The sequence below is a fragment of the Macrobrachium nipponense genome, chromosome 3 (assembly GCF_015104395.2).
Source record: "Macrobrachium nipponense isolate FS-2020 chromosome 3, ASM1510439v2, whole genome shotgun sequence".
In the NCBI taxonomy this organism is placed as follows: domain Eukaryota; kingdom Metazoa; phylum Arthropoda; class Malacostraca; order Decapoda; family Palaemonidae; genus Macrobrachium; species Macrobrachium nipponense.
In genome coordinates this window covers 79,477,984-79,504,170 of record NC_087202.1, presented here as the reverse complement: position 1 = coordinate 79,504,170, position 26,187 = coordinate 79,477,984, and the positions used below count along the sequence as shown (strand labels likewise).

Genomic DNA, 26,187 nt, shown 5'->3' with positions numbered 1-26,187 from the left:
GAGAGAGAAAGGTATTTGCTCTCAAGCAGAGCGATGGGCTTGGAAGCGAGTAAGAATTCCGAAGCAAAGACCTTTAAACAGTGGAATTTTCTTGCTACGATATGACGATAGAATATTACTAGAAAAACAATAGTAAACTAATGGATAAAAGCATCTTGTTGTAAAAGCTCCGTCTCGGAGCTTTGATTGGAGAATGGTTGACGACGAATGGCTGAGATATATCAAGAGAGTTGGCGGGGAAGTGAATTTCATTCAGTAAGATAAAGAACGATAAACGTTAAAACAAGGACAATAGTTATAAAGATACGCAGAGAGCGCAGGTCGGAGAAGAAAATATAGGAGACAGTGCACCAGCAAGAGAGAGAGAGAGAGAGAGAGAGAGAGAGAGAGAGAGAGGAGGGGGTCCAGAAGGCTCTCTCTGGGAAGATGGAAAGGAAGGAGAAGAGAGAGAGAGAGAGAGAGAGAGAGAGAGAGAGAGAGAGGTTAGGGGGTGGCGGGAGGGTATTGGGTCGGTGGGACTATTGGTGCGTGTGATCTCAAACGACGGCACGATATGGCTCTCACTCCCCACCAGTGGTGGAGGTGGGTGGTGGAATAGATAGACCCAGTGGTGGTGGTGGTGGTGGTGTTGGTGGAACCAGTCGTTGGAGATAACAGCGGTGATGACAATGAGGGAGAGAGAGAGAGTTTGCCGAAGACACAACCGACTTCAAGTGCACAAAATGGTACTAAGATCACCAAGAAAGATTGATGGCTTCCGTCATATCCTCCCTTTAACTGGGATGTGCGCGTATGTCCTTCACACAGCTGACTATACAGCAAAGCTTACTATGGCTCAAATAATTTCATTGGCTCATATGAGAGCGCACGTTCACACTACGTATATTAATTCACTCTACACAATATAAAGTATTTGTATAAATACATATATACACACATTATGTATATAGTATATATTTATAACATCACCACAGATGAAAAATAAAAGACAGGGTGGGTCCAACACACATATATTTGAAGTTTTGTTAATGTTTACACGAGGTTTTTTTTTTCTTTTAACTCACTGATACTAGGTCACAAATAAAACTTAATATCGTATTAACTATATTTCGGGAATAACTTAACCCCACCGGAATTATATCTGGTATGTAAAAATACCCCGGCCAGGAATCGAACCTGTATTTTTTAGTTTAAATACGGATATAGAAATCGACTTACCCCTTCGACATATATTTCTGTATCTTAACAATGACCCAGGTTCGAATCCTGGCTTGGGTAGAATCACTTAACAATAGATCATTAACTGATAAGACAATATGGACCGGACAGTAGGTACTCAAAGCTGGGTCAATCATCAATTATAGTTTCGATCGGGGGTAAGATATTTCCAGGTTATAGTGAATTGAATAATACGGGGCACACACACACACACACACACACACACACATATATATTACACGGCATATGCGCCAATTCGCTTAGGAACATTTGATCCCAGAGGGCTAGTACTAACAGTGAAACAGTGCCTGGTACTAAACACGGCCCCTGGTACTAAAGCCCCGGGCTAGTACTAAACACGGCGAAATACATTTGATTCCCCAGGGCTAGTACTAAGCCCGGCAAAATGCATTTGACTCTCCAGAAGAAAAGTAAACATCATCATCATACCAAGAGACAGAAGAATCTTGTTCCAGAAAATCAGAAAGTGGAAAAAAGGTCTTGACAAAAGAAAAAAATGCATGGAAAGTTATAGAACTAAAAAGTAAGATAGAAAATGCAGTACAAAAGATTATACAATCAAAAAGAAAATGAAAATAAAAACGGGACTTGGAAGAAAAAAACCCTATTAAATATCAAGCAAAACCCCAAACTATTATACTCATATGCGAAGAAGATGAATAAAAGAAGAATAGAAAATAGGCCCTCTGAGAATTGAAGGGAGATTAACGAATGAAAAAAAAGGAAATTTGCAAACATACTGGCAGAACGATATAAGAGAGAATTCACCCCTAGAATAGATAATGAAGATAATGATATAGAAGTAAGGATGAAAATAGTGAATATTTAGCTGACATAGATATTAATGAAGCTGATATTGTGCAGGCTATTAATGAAATTAAAAATGGAGCTGCTGCAGGGCCTGATGGAATTCCTGCTATTTTGTTAAAGAAAGTAGTTCATTCTATCGCAAAGCCACTTGCAATATTATTAAGACAAAGTGTAGATACAGGCAAGATATATGATGAGCACAATTAGCGTATATTACCCCTACTTTCAAAAGTGGATCAAGACTAGAGGCAAGTAATTATAGGCCTGTGAGTCTAACATCACATATAATGAAAGTGTATGAAAGGGTAATGAAGAAAAATATTATGAAACATTTAATAAAAAACAAAAAATAATTTGTTTAATAAAGGACAACATGGTTTCGTACCCGGAAAAAGTACACAAACCCAACTGTTAGTCCACCGTGAAAACATATTCAAAATATGAAAAGCGGAATGAAACAGATGTGGTTTATTTAGACTTTGCAAAAGCTTTTGATAAAGTAGACCATAATATATTAGCGAAGAAAATTAGAAAACACAATATCGTGGATAAAGTAGGAAGATGGTTAAAAGAATTTTTACACAACAGAAAACAGATAGTTATTGCAAACGACGAGAATCGGATGAAGCCAAGGTAATATCCGGTGTGCCGCAAGGTACGGTGTTAGCTGCAATACTGTTTGTTATTATGATTGAAGACATAGAAAACAATAATGTTAAGGATTCGGTAGTGAGTAGTTTCGCAGATGACACAAGAATAAGTAGAGAAATTACTTGTGATGAAGATAGAACGCTCTACAAAGAGACCTTAACAAAGTATATGATTGGGCAGAGGTAAATAGGATGGTATTTAACTCTGATAAATTTGAATCAATAAATTATGGAGACAGAGAAAGAAAGCTATATGCATATAAGGGACCTAATAATGAGACCATCACAAATAAGGAAGCAGGTTTTAAAGACCATTGGTGTGATGATGAATAGGAACATGTTATGCAATGATCAAATAGCAACTCTGTTGGCAAAATGTAAAGCAAAAATGGGAATGTTGTTACGGCACTTCAAAACAAGAAAAGCTGAACACATGATTATGCTTTATAAAAACATATGTTCGTAGTCCACTTGAATATTGCAATATGATGTGGTACCCACACTATCAAAAGGATATTGCACAAATAGAGAGTGTACAAAGGTCTCTTTACAGCTAGAATAGAAGAAGTTAAGGACCTAGACTACTGGGAAAGACTACAATTCTTAAAATTATATAGTCTGGAAAGGAGAAGAGAACGCTACATGATAATTCAGGCATGGAAACAGATAGAAGGAATAGCAGAAAATATCATGGAACTAAAAATATCAGAAAGAGCAAGCAGAGGTAGATTAATAGTGCCCAAAAATATACCAGGAAAAAATAAGGAAGCACACAGGACATTAATCCACTACGCACCAGCATCGATAATGCAGCGTCTATTCAATGCGTTGCCAGCTCATCTGAGGAATATTTCAGGAGTGACGAGAGAGTGTTTAAGAATAAGCTCGACAAATATCTAAACTGCATCCCAGACCATCCAAGATTGGAAGATGCAAAATATACCGGAAGATGTACTAGCAATCTCTGGTAGACATTAGAGGTGCCTCACACTGAGGGACCTGGGGCAACCCGAACAAGATGTAAGGTCTGTAAGGTAAGGTAAGGGGTTAGTTACTAAACACGGAGAAACAGTGTAGATGAATCATTGTTTCACCGTGTTTAGTTCTAGCCCTCGGGGTTCGAATGTTCCTAAGTAAATTGGTGGCCATTTCACATATTCCTTAGGGATTTCGCGAAATCACTTATTTCACACATTCCCTGTAACACACACATATATATTATATATAATCATGAAACTTTAATCATTTTTTTATTGGGAGATGGAAATTACTCCAACACACACACACACAAAGAGAGAGAGAGAGAGAGAGAGAGAGAGAGAGAGAGAGAGAGAAGAGGATCCATAACTCTGAGAACAAGGAAACCACATTTCCACGACAACACGCTAAGGAATTCCAATGGCGAGGAAACAAATTTCACGGCCACGGATCCTGGAATTTAGGGATCCACTTCTCTTCCAAACTGGAGAACGAGGAAGGAAGGAAGGAAGGAAGGAAGGAAGGAAGGAAGACCAATCACCCCCACATACACACACACAAACTCTCACCCCGCGATCTACCTCCCTATGCTCGCTATTCAAAAGCATAGAGCAACCAAGTCACAGCAGGTCAAACTTATTTGATAGATATCGCATCATTCTCTCTCACTGGTTTACAATACGCCCATGGGCGCGAGAATGGTCGCCCCCTACCAGTCAATGCAGTCGGGAGGGGGGGGGGGGGGGAATGCCCACTACAGTCCCTGCAGTGGTGTTACCGAACTGCAGATTTTTTGTCCTTTTTCTTTTGACAATTATGTATATTATTATAACTGTGTGCGTGTGCATTAATACATACATACATACATACATACATACATACATACATACATACACACATATATATATATAATATATATATATATATATATATATATATATATATATATAATGCACACATACAGTTATATAATTGTCAAAGTAAATATCAATAACTACAATAATAACGTCTTCAATGAAGGCACACTAATTAGACAAGTTTTAAAAGCAATTATTTATGTATAAAAAAAACATACAAAAGCGTACGCTTCTTACCATGTTAAAACAGCACCGCAAATAAATGATCGCAAAAAAAACATATCTAGCAAAACTTAAAAAAAAATTATCAAAAGTACAAATATTTTGGCAGCTTTGGAGACCACGCACATTTAACATAAAAACTGCTCGAATGAGCGACTGAAATAGAACCCCCCTTTTTTTATGAACTTCCTCTTGGCAGGTGCCAATCATTAGCGCTGATAGTACTCTGTACCGAGTCATAGTTATAATATAAAAAAATATGGGGGGGGGGGGGGGGGCGGTTTGAGCTTCAAAAATATTACCCTTTAATTTTTAATTCGAAAGCTTGAAAAAACACAAAATGGAAGGTGACTTTCTGTAATATCAAAGATGGATCCGTTCTATCTATGTACACACTCACACACACATACACAAATTTTGGAAATATACATATATATAATATAAGATATTATATATTAACCTATAATACAATTAACATATAGATGATATATATTACTTATTTATATATATATATATATATATATCTATATCATATATATATCTATATATATATTATAATATATATATTATATATATATATATATATAAATATATAAATATAAATATATATTCTTGTATATATATATATATATATATATATATATATATATTCTGGGAAATTGCAAATTCCTTCCATTCTGCTACAACAGCGCCTTTTCTACACCGCTCTCTCTCTCTCTCTCTCTCTCTCTCTCTCTCATCTCTCCTCTCTCTCTCCTCTCTCTCTTTTACAAATATACAGCTCTTCTCTAATATTCTGAAGATGCTCTTGCCCCTTCAAATCATCTCACGCCCTCCACTTTATAATAACATATCCATCTCCTCTATCCTTGCAAAGAAGAAGCATCTCTCTCTCTCTCTCTCCTCTCTCTCTCTCTCTCTCTCTCAGAAAGCGCTGATTCAGTCAGGCGGAAGCATGAATAATCACACACCAAAATTTCGAACCCTCTGACGATGATCGAAATGTTATCTGACGTGAGTAATATCACTGCCAGATTCTTGAGGGAAATGCACCAACGTATTCAGACGGACAGACAGACAGACAGAGGAAAAGAGAATTGTCTTCCCAGAGACACACAGAAGAACCCAAGAACTCAGGGTGTCTCTTGGGGCAGGCAGAATATGTATGGGCGTGTTCTCCATTACATTGGTGGCTTGGCAATGCATATTACATTCGATCTCGTGTCTTTTAACGATGATCTAAGGTAGTTTAGAATTCAAAGCCGTGGCGAAATCTCTCTCTCTTCATTGAACTCCTTACGGCATTTTCCCAGTCACGGCACCCCCAAATATTTTCCTCACATGTGCTCGTCATCATAATTAATTCATCAAGAACAAAAATTGGCATTTAGAAAAATACAGTTCCAGATGATGAGAAAAATGAGATAAATTTTCCAGACTGTAAACGATTTTCCAAAAATTTAGTCTATTGGAAAATTAAATCCTCTAAAGCTCTTAAACTTACAGTATTATGAAAAATATTCAACGTAAAACATGAAAAATACTAAACCGGTTTTTTTTTATTTAAAAAAAAAAAAAAAAAATTTAACACTATAAGTGACTTTCTTGACGACCAAGAAAAACCTAGGCACACAGGTACATAAAATAACTTAAATATTTCCTCCTACCAGCTTTTATCATTACGCCAGTTTAAATTCGATCAATTAATAAACTGTATCTAGAAAACGCCGGAGCGAAGAATTACAGCCAGTACGTACCTTACTGGATGACGCTAGTAAGGGGGATGGGATGATGGAGTACCAGCTTGGGGGGGGGGGGGAGGGTTTCCCGTTCGAAATTAAGGCACCAAAAGGCGATTTGAACAAGACAGCGGAGGTCCACCTTCTCTGTTAACCCATGCCGAGTATAATAGACACCCTACATCATCAATTTTACTTATTCAAGAGTTGGAGGCCCGAACATGCCAGGGCTAATAACGCTGCAACGGAGAGCCATTAAAAGCCCCCCCCTTCCCCAACCCCAACCCCACCCCCCGCCTCTTTCACCTCCCCCTACACATACTACACACCTCCCCTTCCATTCGCCCATAATGAAAATGGGAATTAAGGCATGGATGGAAGGTGGAGAGGGGGCTGGGGCGGGGGTGGGGGGGAAGGAAGTCTGGGCTTGAAGAAGGCAGCAGCAGAAAAGAGAGAGAGAGAGAGTAGGGATGAAAATATATTAAGAAAAGGATTGAAAGAGAGAAATAGAAAGTAGGGATGACAATAAATGAGGAAAAGGATTGAGAGAGAGAGAGAGAGAGAGAGACAGAGAGAGAGAGAGAGAGAGAGAGAGAGAGACGTTAAGGATCGTGAAATGTTCGTTCCTTCATTATCACCGGGAAAGGGCGAGACAGGGCTCGAGGAGGAAAGAGGAAAAGGAGTGTGGGAGGGTGGAGGAAGAGGAAGAGGAGGAGGAGGAGAGGAGGAGGAGACACGAGCAATGCAAAAGAATCTCCTAACATGCATTGATTATTAATTTGTCATCTTTTCAGCATAAAACTGTGGATGGCTCCTAAAAGACAAGCCAGTAGTCACTGAACATTCATCTTTAAATTCCAGTGGCAAAGATGATATATATATATATATATATATATATATATATATATATATATATATTACATATATATATATATATATATATATATATATATATATATATATATATATATATATATGTGTGTGTGTGTGTGTGTGTGTGTGTGTGTGTGTGTAACTTAAGCCCTTCCTACATTTACACGCACTCGCTCACATACTTCCTGACCTCAAGCATATCGTTTATATCAAGAGGATCTCTGCAAGCAGGGCACCGAATACTGATGACTGCCTGACATCCGGAAAATACCAATAATTAGCCCCTAACCCAACCCCCGCCAAAGGGGGCGTTCGACCCAATAAGAATCTTCTACTTGAGCAAATAATGTATTCTCGCAGTCGACGACCATAGAACTGTAACGCCAATTTGTAACATAAAAGTTATCGATCACTCTTCCAGGTGTCTGTAATCCGGGATGAAGAGTTACAAGGATTAGGATGTTTCAAAGACTTGTTAGTCCATCCTAAAAGAGGAGACATCGTGCGCTCACTTATCTCTGGGGGCAGGTTTTACTGTTCATTCACAGTGTCCTCGTAATGATTTTGTCTAGCTTTCTTTTAAAGTCTTCCACACTGTTGTTGCTGTTTACAACTACTGGTGGCGGTTTATTCCACGTAACACTTATCTTGTATATAAAGAAGAGGAAGAGGAGGAGGAAATGAATCAGAACGAACGATAAATGATAGTAGAGACAAGGACGGGCATATCTAGGAGAGGGCAGAGCGGACCGCTCCGCCAAAACGAGGCACCCTTAAAACTATAGGATCAATGCCCTGATGGGAGTAATGCTGCTCAAATCCTTCTGATTAAGTCAATGTCTCGGACTGTATCCGGGCAAATACACAGCAGCCGGCGATCGATGCTAATATATCGTTGGTCCTCCATCAATTTGAGTACGCTGCGAACGATGATGGACAACAAAGGCTTCGAGCTGTATAAGTCCTCGGGAGGTGGCTCGCTCCTCAGCAAAGCTTACCATATTCCACTGCGAAATTTTTCTTCTCGAGTCAGCTTGACAATATGCACGGCCACGGAAACCTGGCGAGGAAGAGTAGATATTCTTTGTGCGTAAGAAGCCTGGGGGTCTGTCTTCTCTTTTTACTATAGACGCGTCAAAAAACGTATTATTCGCCTCATCATTTTTCACTCTTCGTTGGTCGTTTTGTATTAAAAAATTACGGAAGCACTTCCCTGAGTTACTGTGCGCTGTTTATCTTAGTGGTGTCCACGCTTTCGTTATATTGCACAATTTTTGAAATCAAAAGTCAAGAAGCGAATTACCACAAATGGACTGGAAAAAATATTTTTACCAAAATATATGCAAATGGACTTTTACACAGCAACCTATCATCATAGACGACCAATACTACCTAAACATGTATTACTCTCACAACCAATTTATCTGTCATCAACGCTTTGTGATCCGCTGCCGCTTGCTCCAAACTGATAAGGTTTGATGTAAGGGTTCAGAAATGTTTGGTCATTTTCAAGCTTAGGGCATTAGCCGTTCTTTTATTCGTGATTCGAATCGACTTAAGTGTAGTACTGTCTCTAGCCGGTTAGCTACTTAAAATATCTCTCATATTCCGTTTGAAATTGACTTTCATCTGGCGTCGAAAATGTTTACAGGTACACAATAATTAAGCACCTTTCCTCCAAATTTCTGCACCTACTGCATTCAACTATTGCCAGGTGTGTGTGTGTGTGTGTGTGTGCGTGTGTGTGTGTGTGAGAGAGAGAGAGAGAGAGAGAGAGAGAGAGAGAGAGAGAGAGGAGAGACTGGGGCTGTTCATACTTCAGCTAGACTTCATCTGTAATTCGAGGAGATTTCAATGTATACCTCTGCAGGTCTATGAATCATTTACAACAGGTTTGTCACTCCGAAATTGATTGTTATTAAGGGTTACTCCACGGTCGTTACGAACCTATCCATTTTCTCTTCCCCGAAACACTGCCGGCAAAGGATTTCGCTTGTGGCTCTGGGGTGCCATTACTTCTGGATTATTCATAAGCAGCGATGCACGTCTATCTGAAATCATATTTCATTCCGGGTTAATTCTAACTGAAGTATGGAATGCCTACTATCTCTCTCTCTCTCTCTCTCTCTCTCTCTCTCTCTCTCGGATAATAAATAATGTAGTTAAGTATCTTGGAAAATGATGCGGGTGATAAACTGATACAATTGCTTAACAATATAGCAAGATGGGTTCATGATAACACCAGAACTAAAGGCTCGAAGTCAAAATGTATAATGTGGCGGATGACAAAGCACTGAAATATCAATTTTTTTAAATTAAAGGTATCAAGCGAACATTTCTAAATAAGAACCACCTCTTGGTCTCCTGGAGTTCGTCCAAGCCCAACCTGAGACCTCCAGAAGTCCCAAGTCAGACAGGACCTAAGAAAACGAAGGAAGGATAATATGAATGCGAGGGCGACACCTGAGAAAGAGATCGACTGTAGCCTAATAAATGGATTCCACCCAATACACCTTCATTCATCCAAAGACTCTCTCCCCCCCTCCCCCCTCCAAGTGCTTCAATAGAGAGAAAACTTAACTGAGGATTAAACCCAAGACCGTGTTAGTGATGCTACCACGATTCTCAACGCTGCTGACTTCACGAAGAATATACTTCAAGTGCCTTTCATTCTTTCATTTTATACAAAAGCAACCCCCCCCCCCCCTCCCCAGCACACTACCACCTCCACCTCCAACCCCTTTCCCCTCTCCTCCTGCTCCTCCTCCACCAACCTACACCTACAGCACAAGCCTCCACGAACCGACCCCCATATCTCTTTAACTTGGTGTTCTCCACACAGCCATTTCTCTCCCACGGGTAAGGAGATTTCACAAAAGGTACCGAGGAAGTACACCGATGGTATGTTGATGTCTCTTTATAAGCCTAGCGACAAACACCCACCAGCCTTGTGACGAACAAAGTGATCACGGGTTCGGTTCTACGTGCTCTCGCAAGATGTATCTAAATATACGAAGCCTTGGTTTTCTTTAGTTTCTGTTGCTTCTTGTATATGGGGTGCCTTGTTATTTCATAATATTGTAAACTGTGCATTATTCAAAACACTCAAATACATTATATATACAAGGTGTCCATAAAGTCCCAGTACCATTACCATAAATAAATACTTGTAATGGTACTGGGTATTTATGGACACCCTTGTATATAGTATATATTATATATTTATATATATATATATATATATATATATATATATATATATATATATATATATATATATATATAGAAAAATCAAGTTCACCAAGAAAAAATCTAATAAGGCCAATCATTACAGGGATCCCACCGCATATCCCAGTCAGGATCCTGATCCCAGTAAAGTTCCAGAATGATTCCCATGGAATTATTCCACATTCCTCTCCCACCACACACACACAAAAAAAAATACAATTTTCTATTCCCATTCCAACCCGTAACCTCTTCCAAGTCTGCCATTTCACCTGAGAACTTTGACCGAAATTTCCGTAACTAACAACCGTGGGGCCATCCCAATTCAGAAGAAAACCTTCCATGATCCCTCCTGAGTCTGCTTCCCCTCCCCTATACCAAACACCCCTCTGCCCATACTTTCACCCACTTCCTTACCCTCTCCCTCATCAACCTCTTCCCCTCCCTCTCTTTCTCCCTCCCTTCCCCCCATCCAGTAAAACATCACCTCCTTCAGACTCTGGCAAGGGAACCGACACCCAATTAGAATTCATCATTTTCGGGAGCTGTACCGACTGACACCTGGGCAATGAACAAGCGGAATATATAGTGACAATCTCTTCAATAAAGGCAAAATGTATGGTGATGACTAATCTCCGGGAGGATGACTTAAGGGCGGCGGGCGGCGGCGGAGGCACCTACTACTACCTCCAAAGGGCGCCGAGGGATATCTCCAGTGGTGATGAATTGTGCAACTGCACCGCTGCAGGTACGGAGGAGGCCTATGCTAATGACGAAGGGGACGGAAGGAAGGAGGAAGGAAGGAAAAAGATTTTCATAAGGAATTAGCCTGTTTCCAAAATAGCTTTACAAAACGCTGCAATGAATTGTGTCTGGATCAATATATAAAAATGTTTAGATATTTAGAAATGCATACATTTTAATGTAAGAAAAAAATTTATATATATATATATATATATATATATATATATATATATATATATACACCGAAAAAATGGCCTAAAAGGGTCCTAACTTCAAGCACAAACATCATGAAATACATATTCAAATTCTCTCTCTCTCTCTCTCTCTCTCTCTCTCTCTCTCTCTCTCTCTCTCTCTCTCTCTCTCTCTTACAGAGAGAAAAGCATATATTTAATGTAAGAAAAATTAATATAATTCTCGAGTACGAAAATGCACACACACACACACCGAAAAAAAAGCCCTAACATTAAACACAAACATCATGGAATACTTACTCAAATACCATTTCTCTCTGTCTCTGTCTCTCTCTCTCTCTCTCTCTCTCTCTCTCTCTCTTTTGCGAGATACCTCCACCTAGGCAGCGAGCCACAGCAGTCAACATCCCGCCAAGTGCAGCATTCTAAGACTAGGTCAACAATGGCACGACGAGTCTCCTAAAAGAGCGTACCCACAGAGAGAGAGAGAGAGAGAGAGAGAGAGATAAAACTCTCGCTAGCGAGCGGCAATTCATCAGGCGCTCATGCACACAAGAGCGAGGGTCTCCATAATTCGCGGTTAACCGGGTGTAACTAGCGGTGTGTGAGAGCGTGCGACACCCAGGTCTTGACTTATGTAGCGACAACTCCGGCTACATCTTTAACGCTAACCCGACCGGGGACTTGACGTGGCACAGGAAGAAGAAGAAAAGTTGAAGAAGAAGAAGAAGAAGAATACACGTACATACGCACGTACAGACGTATACAGATACGTATAGATACCAAAGAGACACTGAGCATCTCTAAATTTACCTGCCTCCCGCCATTTCTCAGTATACACCTACCTTTTGATCGTGCTATAATTGTGACATAATAGCATCTTTCTCTCTTTTATTTCTTATACCATTATTTTCAGAGCTGAGATGTAATTCGATATATTTACATTGAGAAACACCTTAACATTTTATGTCATATATTTTATATTATCATTTTGTCATATTACGTATATGTATTATCAAGCTTCGTCATGTTTACGCAATTGAAAATTGTTGAATATAACTGAAAGACCGGGAAAGTAACAGTTAATATATAAATATATATATATATATATATATATAGATATATATATATATATATATATATATATATATATATCATATTATATATATATATATATATATATATATATATATATATTATATATATATATATTCAATGTATGGTTGAATAAAAATGATGAAAATACTACATTAATATCAACAATGATGAGTTATAGTGACACCAACAGACAAAATCAATAATAATAATAATAATAATAATAATAATAATAATAATAATAATAATAATAATAATAATAATAATAATAATAAATCAACCGTAGGTTAAAACATACACTTTCGATCATCAAGATAAAGCAAGGCGATAAAGCTAAGACACACTCATTACGGACTCATTAACAGGCATGATGTGTTAAAAGATTAGACCTGGGGTATGCTGACGGCACTACTAAAAATAACTACATTTTCGAAGGTACGCAAACATAATCTGTTCGGCGGAGAGAGAGAGAGAGAGAGAGGAGAGAGAGAGAGAGAGAGAGAGAGAGAGTTGCATTAATTTCGAGAGTACATTTTAATCGACATAAAAAGAGGATGTTTTTCCGATTATCTTGAAATTTTAAAAAGTCTAAATAAATCCACCGGTTGTGAGAGAGAGAGAGAGAGAGAGAGAGAGAGAGAGAGAGAGAGAGAGAGAGAGAGAGAGAGAATTATATAAATTTTGAAAGTAAATACAGATAAACCTAACTATAACAACGAAGTCTCACTGAGAATTAAAGAAAAATTCCTAAGAATTTTATTTTCAGCTGATCTTGATCAATTTCGAAGTCTAAAAAAAATGACAGATTACCACACTAGAGAGAGAGAGAGAGAGAGAGAGAGAGAGAGAGAGAGAGAGAAATTCAAAATTCCTCCCTACAATTACAAACACGATGTCAAACAAAACTTTTTTTTTTTCTCTCATCATGTCGAATAGAAAATTAAAAGTCGAGATGTTTTCTGAGAGAACTATACAAAACAGGTTGAGGAGAGAGAGAGAGAGAAGAGAGAGAGAGGAGAGAGAGAGAGAGAGGGGGGGGTTGCTAGAGGATGGGAGGGGGAGGGGGGGTTTGTCCTTCTAAACACGTATATGCCGGACCCCCAAAACAACGGCGATCCCACACCTACCATGTCGAGTTCCCAATTACCGCCCTCCCGGGAGCTCACGGGCGTCGGGCGTGAAATACGAGTTAAAGTTTCCATTAATGTCACTCGGAGCAAAGACATAAATATCTGGAGAGTCTCTCTCTCTCTCTCTCTCTCTCTCTCTCTCTCTCTCTCTCACCGCCAACTTGCGCATATGCCACCCACCATCACACATTCACGCCTAAAACTAAACATTTAACAACAACTGTAAACATCGCCCCATTCATTTCTAAATATTTCGAGAGAGAGAGAGAGAGAGAGAGAGAGAGAAGAGAGAGAGAGAGAGAGAGAGAGAGGTGATGTGAAGGTGTATATCGAATTATATACAATTGTTTTAATATCACTGAGTCGACCCCAGAGTATTCCATTACGGGTATACGTATATTCCCATACTTAAATACTTTGACATTGCAGCATTTAAACACACAATTATCTAGACTTGAAAAAACAAATGTATATTTTTAAGATACAGGCTTCAACGGACGTTTAAAAATATAAGTATATATTCGTGAAAGCACATTTTAAGATAGTGTCAAGACAATTTTAAATCCTATATTCCTATAATAAAAAAAAACTGACGGACGCTTCAAGAACAAATAAGAGACCAGTATATTTCAAAGCAAAAACACTGCCGCACATTTCATGACTAGATTTCAAAACATACATCCCACCAAGACTACAATGTAAAAAATAAACACTTCAGCGTATATTTCAAGGCGAGGACATAAAAACGGCCTTGTATTGACTCACCTGAATCAGTTGGTTTAATAACAAGAAATTACATATCGGAGAAAAACCATTTTCTGTCAGAACCCGAAAGACGAAGGAAATATTATAGCGTCACTCTGATCACTGAATTGTTGCGCAACAATCCTTCGCTAAAACACAAAAGGAGAGAGAGAGAGAGGGAAAATTATCGTATCGCTACTAAAACACAAAAGGGGAGAGAGAGTGAGAGAAAAAAGGAAAAATTATAGTATCGAAAATCGTACAAAAGGAGGCGCGATAGGAAGAAGAAATGGGGGGATGGGGTGTTGCGACAAGAAATAGAAACACCAACACCTCCCCCCCTCCCCCCCCTCAAAAAGGCTTAGTAAATTCTCGGAAATTTCCAATAATGTCACATTTGACAGCCATTTCCTTTTCGCTACAAAGGAGTCGGGGGTAAGATAACAACCTTCGATCGAAGCTCTCAAGGATGAAAAAACGAAAAAAAAAAAAAAAACTCTATCTCTCTTCTTACAGACGCCCCTCCCCCGACGACGACCACCCCCCCTAACTCCTTTTCCAAACCACCCCACCCACGAAAACATCCCAGCTCTCCTTCCCCCCAAAAAGTACCTTTACTCCGTCACCCCAAATATAAGAAAAAAAAAACGCAAATACCAATAATCTCCTCACTCAAAAAAACCTCCCCCCAGAAGAAAACTGCAACACCGCCCCCCCCCCCCCCCCCAAGAAAACATCTCAGCTTTATTTCCCCCACACAAAAGTACCTCTGCTCCGCCAACCAAAAATAGAACAGGAAAAAACCAAAATACAAATAAAAATAATCGCCTTCCACAAAAAAAAACATCCTTAGTCTTCTTCCCTCTGGGAAAACAACCCTAATCTTCCACCTCCGCCCCCCTCCCCCCAAAAAGCACTGATTTTCTCCGTCTTCAAAAACGCCTACAACCTTCTTAGCCACGAAAAAAACCCTATAGATCGTCTTCCCAAATAAAAACGCCTCTTGTTTTCTTCTTGACTCAAACACCCACCATCGTCTTCCTTCCCCTCAGAAAAAAATACTTTGATTTTAGTTCTCACAAAAGAACCCTGATCTTCCTCCTGTATACACACGGAAAAAACAAAAAAAAAAACAAAAAAACTCTCCTGATACTCGACAAAACGCCCACGATTTCCTCCCACACACAATCACGTCTGGCCCCTTCTTCCCACAAGAACACTCCTGGAAAGCCTTAAAAAAAAAAAAAAAAAAAAAAAAAAAAAAAAAACTCAGATCTCCTCCCCCCACACATATCCTGATCATCTTCCTAAGAAAATCTGTCCTTATTTCTTTTCATGGTCCTCTTAAACCTCCCACCTCACCCACTCCCGCCCCCGCCCAATCCTCCCCCCCCCCACCCCCCACACAAAAAGAAAAAAATTTCTTTACGACCACAATCTTCCCTTCAAGGAAACATCCCTGATTCTCCATCCCAAACTTCTCCCTTAATGTTAAAAAAAAAAAAAAAAAAAAAATTATCTTAAAAAAAAAAAAAAAAAAAAAACAACTGCCTAACCCCGACCACGAAACGCCCCCGATGCTCTCAAAAACACATCCTTCATCCTTAAGCTATAGAATAAAACTATATCTTCATAGAAATATGAAAAAAAAAACTAGGAGAGAGAGAGCGAAAAAAATGACGCACATGGCCTTCCCGGCATACAATAAAAAAAATAAAAAAACATTCCCTAGGCCTATGAGCTCCTTTTTCGCCGTAGCAATGCTGCTGAACCCTTTTTACCACTGTGAGCTCTCTTCTCCTCTCTCTCTCTCTCTCTCTCTCTCTCTCTTCTTACTTCGTCTAACCACTGGTATTTTCCAACTAAGCCTAACGCCAGCGAAATCTATACAGCATGTAATAACGAAGGTCTCTAAGATCTTATAATGGAGCTCTGAAAGATCTTACAGTAATGGCGGTAGATACGTTTCTGTGTATTTGGAAATATCAAATTTGGTTAATATACTATGTACCTACGTTCATAAATAAGAAACAGCTGCACATAATTTTATTATATTAGCGAATCTTCTCAGTATTAATAATCTTATATATATAATATATATATTATATATATTATATATATATATATATAATAGATTTAACATTAATAATTATATATTATATAACATAGATATATATATATACTATATAATATAATATTATACACATACCAATAATATATATATATATATAATTATTATATTATAATATATTATATATATAATATATATTTATCTATATATAAATTGATAAGATAAAACAAACTGAATGTATCGAGGCATACACTGTTTTCAATTGAGGAGTGTACTAACAAAATAAACGTCTACTTCAACGCTAAGATTTTGATAAGAGAACTAACTCCAATTCTCACATTTTTAGACCTACTCTTTTTCATGTTTATGGAAATTCTTGGGCATAATTTCGACTTCACTTCACTAAACGAAAGGAAACTTGAAGTGGACGTCGGCCTAAACAGAAACTACCCAAGACTACCCACAAGTATTTTTTTTTGGGGGGGGGAGGGGGAAGGAGGGAAGATGTCTTGGGCATACTTCGAGATGTCTTGGGGATAGTTAGCGGTGTGTGGATGTGACCTAGGAATGCCACCGATGCCAGGCGTTACGTTAGTACGTTATGCCCCCAACTATCCACACCCTATACGTCAGTTCGTTCTATTTCTCTCTCTCTTTTTCTCTCTCCTTCACTTATGGAGACTACCTATCTATCAATCCTATATAATATCATATATATTATATATATAAGACATAACATACATACATACATATATATATATATATATATATATATATATATATATCTATATATATAGAATCTACTAGGTCACTTTTTATCACATTACGCATGTATTTGTGATTGTAATAACCACAAGCACTCTTAGCTTATCGAATTCTTCACGCCTTATGGATAACCTTTTCACTACAAAGCTGCCTTAGATCCATATTCAAGAATACGAAGTCATTATCGTTATATTATTCCAGCCAAGCGTCTAGACTATCAGAACGAGGCTACGTGTGTGTTTGTATTTGTGACGTGTGAGCGTGTGTGTATATATATATAATATATATATATTTTTTTTATGATATATATATATATATATAGATATATATATACACACACACATCAAGGATGACACCTTGTGCAAAACATTTCCACAGAAATATTAGTCATTGACACGCTAAAACAAACGGCTCGTTATCAGCCAGGCGTCGAAACACCCTTACGTACACCTCCTTCGGGTGCATCGACTGTGAGTTAACGAACTCCTTTTACCTCAAACAAGCGATGGATCACAGTCCCCTTGGTCCTATCTCCCTTAATAACAATATAAACAAATAACGTAATAATATATATATATATATATATATATATGTATATATATATATATATATATATATATATATATATATATATATATATATATATATATATATATATATATATATACATGGACATGAAGGTTCTCCACGAGAGCTATCAACTAACTCTTTCACTTGTTTGCGCGAAATAAAAGAATAATGAATTTTAAACAAATGAAAAAAATACATATAATGGAAGTTGCTTTTTCGAGAAATGGCCGAGTTTTCCATGAACTGACTCAGTTGTCACTTGTGGTGCAGAGACAGAGATACATGAGAGATCACCTTATAGTGGACATCTGATGAATAGATCAGCGTTTCGATCAGTCGATCTTCATAAGATAGAATCATTCGTGCTCGCATTCCGTTACTGAGTCTTGTTATATCATAAGTAACATTAAGAAGCCATATAACAGAATTTAAACGCTTATGCCGCCGGTCCCAAGCCCGGACGAAAAAGGGTATTAAAGCTTGAGCTTAGAGTTAAAGCTCCATCATACATATAACATGAAGAACCCATATAATAGAATTCAAACGCATATGCCGCCGGTCCCAAGCCCGGACTAAGAAGGGGGTCCCCATTAAATGGGTATAAAGGCTTGAGTTCAGAGTTAAAGCTCCTGTTTTTGGTGATATGACTCGCATTTATTGAAAAAAAAATGAAAACAGACCTTGGAGGTCCGGGTACGAGCGGCAACGAGACCCATGTAAATCCACAAAATAATTTATTACGAAGTCGGGGCATAAAATTAAAGAATAATGATAGACGAGCAAGAGAAAAATTAAGCCCGTGCTCATTAACAGATAAGGGTGGAGAGAGAGAGAGAGAGAGAGAGAGAGGAGGAGAGAAGGGGAGAGAGAGAGAGAGAGAGAGAAGGTATGTGTCGGCCGCAGCCTCAGATGAGCAGGAAAGCCGCTGCTCCCGCTGCTGTGGGAGTGGCGGCGGGGCGGTCAGCAGGATAAACTGAATCCCACAGAGTCCCGAGAAGACTCCTATGGGCTGCTGGGGGGGGGAGGGGGGGGAGGGTGGGCTGAGGTTATTGAAGGGTACGCGAAGGGGGGAGGGGGGAGGGGGGAAGAGTCGGTAGTTAGTGAATGTGAATTTCACATTCCTCGAAGATGTAGACGAGCGAAGAATGTTACTTCATCGACTAGCAAGGTGACGAGACGATATGGGTTTGGGAAGGGGGGAGGGAGGAGGGAGAGGGACTACAAACCGACGGGATGGGGGGAGGGGTGGGGGCGGGTTGGGGGTAATTGGTGAATTGGGAAATTGGACAGGTGCAGCGTACTGGGCGTAAATGGAGGAAGAAACTGCTACGGCTAAATTTGATGTCCTGTTTGATGTTAAATTGTGACAGGAATAAATTTTTGTCAACAATACACAAGGAAAATAATTTTAGAGGTATACTTAATCAAGCATCGGTGCACGTTATTATCTCTCTCTCTCTTCTCTCTCCTCTCCTCTCTCTCTCGGTAGATTTAATTGCTTGCGAGGGACTCTTAAGACCGAAACGGTAGAGTGAACACAGTCGAAGGGTGGTTATTCTGGATGGGAGACTGGGATGGGGACGGGGTGGGAGGGGGACGGGGACAGGAAGGCACACCCTCCCCTCCGCCGCAACCACCCCCGCCCCCCCAGCCCCCCCCTAGAAGTGCGCGAGAACGCTCAAAGCGGCACCAAAGGGGCTCGTAAACATGCCCAAAAACTGGTTCACGGGGATAAAAATATGAATTCTTTGCGAGGCGGACAAGTCATAACCCAGGGCCCACGGGTTGTTCAACAACCCCTTTTAGATTCATTAAATGGAGCGCTCAAGCCACAGGAAAAATATCTGTTTTTGTTTGGCGAGACAAAAGAAGACAGGCCCCCGTCTCTCTCTCTCTCTCTCTCTCTCTCTCTCTCTCTCTCTCTCTCTCTCGTGCAACCAGTTTTCTTTTCTTCTTTCTCTCTTTCTTCAGTCTTTCAAGACTTCCAAACCTCCCCCCAAAAAAATAACATTTTCAAACCTAATCTTAATTTGTAAATTTTCTCTCTCTCTCTCTCTCTCTCTCTCTCTCTCTCTCTCCTATGCAACCAGATTCCCAGGGCCCCCTTCCCTCCCCCTATGCTTTCGCCCCATCGTCTCTCTCTCTCTCTCTCTCTCTTTCTCTTTCTCTCTCTCTCTCTCTCAGCCCCCACCAAAAACCCCCTCCAATGATCTCATACTCTTAATTTGTAAGGTTTTTAATTACGAGATCACCGCAAGAAACACGCCACGGGATAATCAAGCCATTATTACCAACCGAAACTATCAATCTAATCGCCGTGGACGGCGCTGACTAATAATTTACAGATAAAGGAGAGATTCTTCCTCGCGGTCCCTCCAATGTTATCTGCATAATCACCTTATGATTTGCATAACACGAAGAAAAGACACTGCCACGCAGACCGGGAGGAAAAGGAGGAGGAGGAGGAGGAGGAATAAGTTCCATCCTAGATACGTATAGTCTGGAGAGGAGGAGGAGATAGATGGCCGAGGACAAGGTATATGGAGCTCGATCCGAAATACTGAATCAGGAGGAGGAGGAAATATGGAAGGGAAAAATGTCGAGAAGGAAGATAGGGCTCCATCTCAGGCAATGACGTAAAGCGAAGTTGGAGGAGGAAGACAGGAGCTCCAACGGAGGTACGAAATAAGGAGGAAAATAGGAAGCAATGAAAGAATAAATAAATTTAAAAAAAAGCCACTATCAGATATATGAAAAAAGCCTCTCTCAGCTTCTATCTCATTTTCTCTTCTAAGGAGCCGCTAGACTGCGTGAGTGCGCGCGCACGTAAATGGCAAACGAATGCCAACTATGTTGATGAGCTGATGGAGTATACCTGTGGATATACCAATTACAAAACAATGGTAAGGTTGCTTACAGTGGGCCGTGCAGGAATGTTCATGAGGGCATCTCCTCCCTCAATGCCCAGAGTTACTATATGACCGTCCCATCAGCCTGGCTTACCTCAGTAAAATCAAAAGGTGGTTGTTCTATTTTGTCCGTTTTTTTTTTATTGGTCGATATTTACATGAATCAAGGACGCCATTTGATGCAACTAGACACGACGATAAAGCGTGTATGAAAGGGTCAATGTAAGCAAAGGTAATTATTGGTTAATGAATTCTGAATCGCTCTAGTGAGTCTAGTACGTGGCATGAAGAAAACGGTAAAAAGTAACACGAGAGACAAATATTGTGACATGCCACTTACAAAAAAAGTATATAAAGCTAGTTACAAAGCGTTTACAAAACTCTACGGACGCCTATCTGCTGATTCCGCTAAGCGATGATTACCTTGAATGCATTTTTTATATTTCTATTAGTATTTAAAATCTGAACAAACACAAAACGACGTGAATAGTAATATCTAACATCTCATCGACCGTCACCAGAGTATCGCCAAACTTGAAGGCTGGAGATGACAGATTTGCAGAGAGAAGAATGAAGTGCTGTATCTCATAAAATGTAATACATAATTGTATACATTTTTTATAATACTGTTTTCTTAATTCGTCCCGAAACCCATCACTTAAAAACATCTGCCTTGCAATCCAACCGTATCATTTACACCTAGGCCAAGATCATCTCTGCCCATTTAAGCTAACATGTTCAACCTGTATCCTTAAAGAGCTATGAATAGAAACAGTGTATATCGCTATAAATGATTTCTCGAGCTTCGTTATTTATAGCCCTTAATCTGGGAAACAGGCCCCTAACTGCGCCCGCCCCCCGCCCCCCATGACAAGTGCACAATTAAAACAAAAAAATCAAACGAGTTCTTCAATCTTTCCAAAGGATGTGAGTCAAACTCGATCTCGGCCCATTAAATCCTGGTCCAAAGTTACCGGCGATGTTACTGGCGATGTGTGTGTGTGTTGTGAACTCTGATATGAGGTCATCTTCAATCTTACCTAAACGTCTTTTAATTACAGTCACCGGAAATGATACTCTAACCGTATACTTTGGTGAAATTACCCTTGCCCTACAGTTCATATTCTTGTTTGTATAGGAAGAAAGTGTGTGTGTGTATGTATGTATGTATGTATGTATGTATATGTGTGTGTGTATATATATATATATATATATATATATATATATATATATATATATATATATATATATATATATAACTTTCCTTGTTATAGAGGTTGGCTCCAGAAAGCGTAAAGCTGGTTCTCATTAAGTCCTTTAAGAAAAAGTTGAACAAAGTGTTCTGTCTTACACCCCTCTGGCCGGACTGTAATCTACCAGTCAACTAGCTACCAAGTACCTGAATCACTCACTGCTCAGGTCAAATGGCGCACGCAATAAATTTTCCAGGAAGCAAACCCACTGATGACATTCCAGGAGAAACCACATCAACCAAGGTTGAAAATCAATCTTTTTATTTTTCTTTCCCCAAAAAGCTGGATAAAACATTTTCCAGCTTAAAAAAAATCTGAAAATGTCAATCTCCCCACATTAAATGCTATGAAAATGCTGAGAAAAGCATATCGAGACAGTTAATAGGTTATTTAGAACACTATCTACTTACTATTTCACTAGGCAAACCAAATGCAACTAATAGTACTACGCACACCTACATAAGACTTCAGGCATAACACTAATTTATAGACCTAGAACTCTTGCATTATACATTTCACAATTACAACCACAAACCATTCTCGTTATAAAAACGCATCAAGGCTCAATATACCAGGAGCTACCATAATAATAATAATAAAAATAATAGATTATTTCACTAAGAAAATGAAACATTATTTTCAAACTACAAAATAGGAAAACTTCGGGACAACTCGGAGAGGAAAATAGGGGGAAAAATCATCACAACTACTTCAAAAATATTTATGATATAATATATTTATCCACAACTACCAATCAGAACTAATTACAGCTGAACATTCGAGAAGGAAGCATAACAGGCCATCCAGTTGAAATATAATAATGATTGTTATCAAGGGAAAGCAATGTAAAAACAATAAAAATAACAGGTAATTTTTTGTACATTAATAATAATAATAGCTTCAGCAGCAACAGCAATAATAATAATAATAATAATAATAATGAGACTGAAAGGAGGAACTCAACTAACTCAAGCCCGAGACGACATGGTTTACACAAGACAGGTCAGGCGGGGTTAACCAATATGCCTACTCTAGATTACTAAAGGAACGGTTATATGATAATAATAATAATCAAACAACAGCAACCACAACACAAGGGGAAAAAAAACATCACAACACAACAACACCGTGACGCGAGACAGCAGGCAGAATAATAAGAGGGGAATTGGTTGACCCTACCTTCGAACTCGTGAAACAGTCGGCTATGAAGACCAGCGGGGCTCTTCTTACCTGGAAACAAAAACAAGGGCATGTTAAGATTCAGTGACATTAGGCTTCTTAAATGTAAACATCAACATACAGAAAAACAAGACTGAAAAGCAAAAAAAAAAGAGGGGGGGGGGGATTTAGGTACATCCTTCGTAACTGTAAAGATTAACATACAGAGAAACAAGACAGCAAAGACAAAAAATAAATAAAATAAAATAAAAAATAAAAAATAAAAAAAATAAAAAAGGGTGGGAGAGATTCAGATACATCCTTCGTAACTGTTAAAATTAACATACAGGGTAACAAGACTGAAAAAAAAAATATTTAGATACATTCTTCGTAACTGTAAACATTAACAAACAGAAACACAAAACTAAAAACAATAAATAAATAAATAAATAAAAGGGGGGGAGATTCAGATACTTTCTTCGTAACTGTTAAAATTAACATACAGAGAAACAAGACTTAAAAAGAAAGAAAAAACCGGAAAGATTCAGATACATTTTTCGTAACTGTAAACATTAACAAACAGAAAATCAGGAGAAAAAAGAGAGAGAGAGAGGGGTTTGGGGTGGGGGGGGGAGAGAATTTTAACTACCAGCAGGACCCCTCTGCTTATAAAGAAAGGGAATAGATTTCAAGTGTAATTTTTCTTGCCTACGAACAATTAAAATCAACTAAATATTATTGCAGAAATATCACAATCATAACATCACCTTTCTTATCACAATAAATATGATTGATTAAACCTTTTAATTTCACGAATATAAAGGATTAAGTTTCACTTTCAATACCATATAAATATTAAAATAGATATAATATTATATATATATCTTATAATATATATAAATATAAATATATATATATATATACATATATTCAGACTCTTATATGAATATATGTATGTGCATTTATACGCACACATATGTAAATATATATATATATATATATTATATAATCTATATATATATATATATATATATATATAGATATATTTGGTATTTTGGTATATATATATATATAGTATATATATATATATTATATATATATATATATATGTGTGAGTGTGTGTGTATATACATACATATAGCAAACGACATGTAAATAAATATCACCAAAGCCTCACTAAATGGTAGGTATTAAATAATAAAACACCTGGCAGTTACTCAGCATTTACCCAACCACTATAAAAAAATTTTTTATTTATTTTCTCTGCCAGTGGCCACCTCTGTGCATTTGGAAACGAGCGAGTTAATAATTAAACAATAATAGCTGAACAATATTAACAATTTGGTGAGAAAATTCCGTTTTTAAAGTTAACGTGAATATCTTCGTCAGAGTGAAATCGATAGGTTACTGTTTGATATAAAAGGATGCAAAAAACAAACAAATAATTATTTTATGTCGAATCATTACAAACATCGTAGTAAACAAAATTATCCGGAATTAGCCACTGGAATAAAATCAGTTTAACTAACTTCAAATCTACAGCGAAATATCAATAAATGGACTTATGGCTGCATACAATTAAAATAAATTAATAAATAACTAAATTCCTGAGAAATAACGCAGCAAATCACGCAATTCCCTTCCATTTCCCAAAAGGAAAAGATTCAAATAAAAACATAAATAAAAGTGACGAGTGAAAGAAGGATGTGGCATCCTTCACCTCGAAAGGAATTGAGTCATTACGGCAGAGGATGAATCAAGATCGGCAATTATGTAATTGCAGGAACAGTATAATCACAGAGGAGATCACTCAACTTTTATTGTTTAAAAAGCATAATTATTGTCTACGAAAAAGGGGAGAAAACTCTACGTTACTTGGTCTCCTCGCATCGTAAAACTGCGCGCTTCGCGTCAAGATATTAAAATTGTAACACGTTCATTTTCATTATTATTGTTATTATTATTATTATTATTATTATTATTATTATTATTATTATTCAGAGGATGAACCCTATTCATATGGAACAAGCCAGGCCCACCACAGAGGCCACTGACTTGAAATTCAAGCTTCCAAAGAATACGGTGTTCATTAGGAAGAAGTTACAGAAGGTAATGGGAAATACAGAAAGAAGAAATCACTTATTAAAAAAAGAAAAAAAAACAATCAATAAATGGATAGACAAAAAATTAAATTATTAAAATGCATGGAAAATTGTATTAGGGCAGTAATGCATTGCATCTTTGAATCACAATCTTAACTTTCAACTATATTCATCTGAATGATTTAATCTTCAGTAGCAAACGCATAATCACCTTCTAAATCAATTAAAGTCTTTACAAACATCATAAATATATCTCCAAGTTAGAAACTAATGGGCTAATAACAGCTATGGTTACGTTTCATTGAATCGTTCTACATCAGAATCTTACGAAGACTTTGCAATCAAATCAATCGATTTAATGTTCTAGTCTATTTCACGAACGTAATCTTCTACGTTTTTTAAACGTTTCATAAATATAAAATAGTGTACTGGCATAATTAAAAAAATAATCTGAAGGAAAATAAGGATTCCAAGGAAGCATCCCTCCGTCAGGAATAAGGAGTATTCGACAGAAACGGTACCAATCACCGATGACGTTACCATTCTTGATTCCCACAAGAAAACGTGAGATGGCAGACTTAGGATTCCAAGTCTTAATAGATACCAAAAGGAAAATAAATCCAAAGACGAGAAAGGTTGAAATTGGTGGAGACCACGACAGATACAAGAAATAAAAACTATAACACATTTGCATTGAAAACTGCCTCTCTAGATGCAGTCTCCTGCAACGAAGGCGCTTCAGTATGGCACGATCATTATTAGCTTGTATATAGGGTATTCCTCACTCGACACCTTACTAAAACTTAGTTTACTAAGGGTTTACTAAAAAATAAAATTAAATCAAAATCGATAAACTAAC

The 26,187-nt window shown here is 38.0% G+C and overlaps 1 protein-coding gene across 14 annotated transcripts in view; it reads right to left on the bottom strand.

Annotated features, from left to right (window-relative positions):
- LOC135221837 (homeobox protein homothorax-like) overlaps positions 1–26,187 on the bottom strand; it is a 652,109-nt gene that overhangs the window by 213,299 nt on the left and 412,623 nt on the right. For 10 of the 14 annotated variants that reach the window (XM_064259739.1, XM_064259738.1, XM_064259741.1 and 7 more), the window contains one exon: positions 23,248–23,298. The exons of the other annotated variants lie outside the window; for them this stretch is intronic. In XM_064259739.1, the coding sequence (XP_064115809.1) occupies positions 23,248–23,298 (51 nt within the window). The remainder of the gene's footprint in view (positions 1–23,247; positions 23,299–26,187) is intronic. 14 annotated transcript variants of the gene reach the window in all.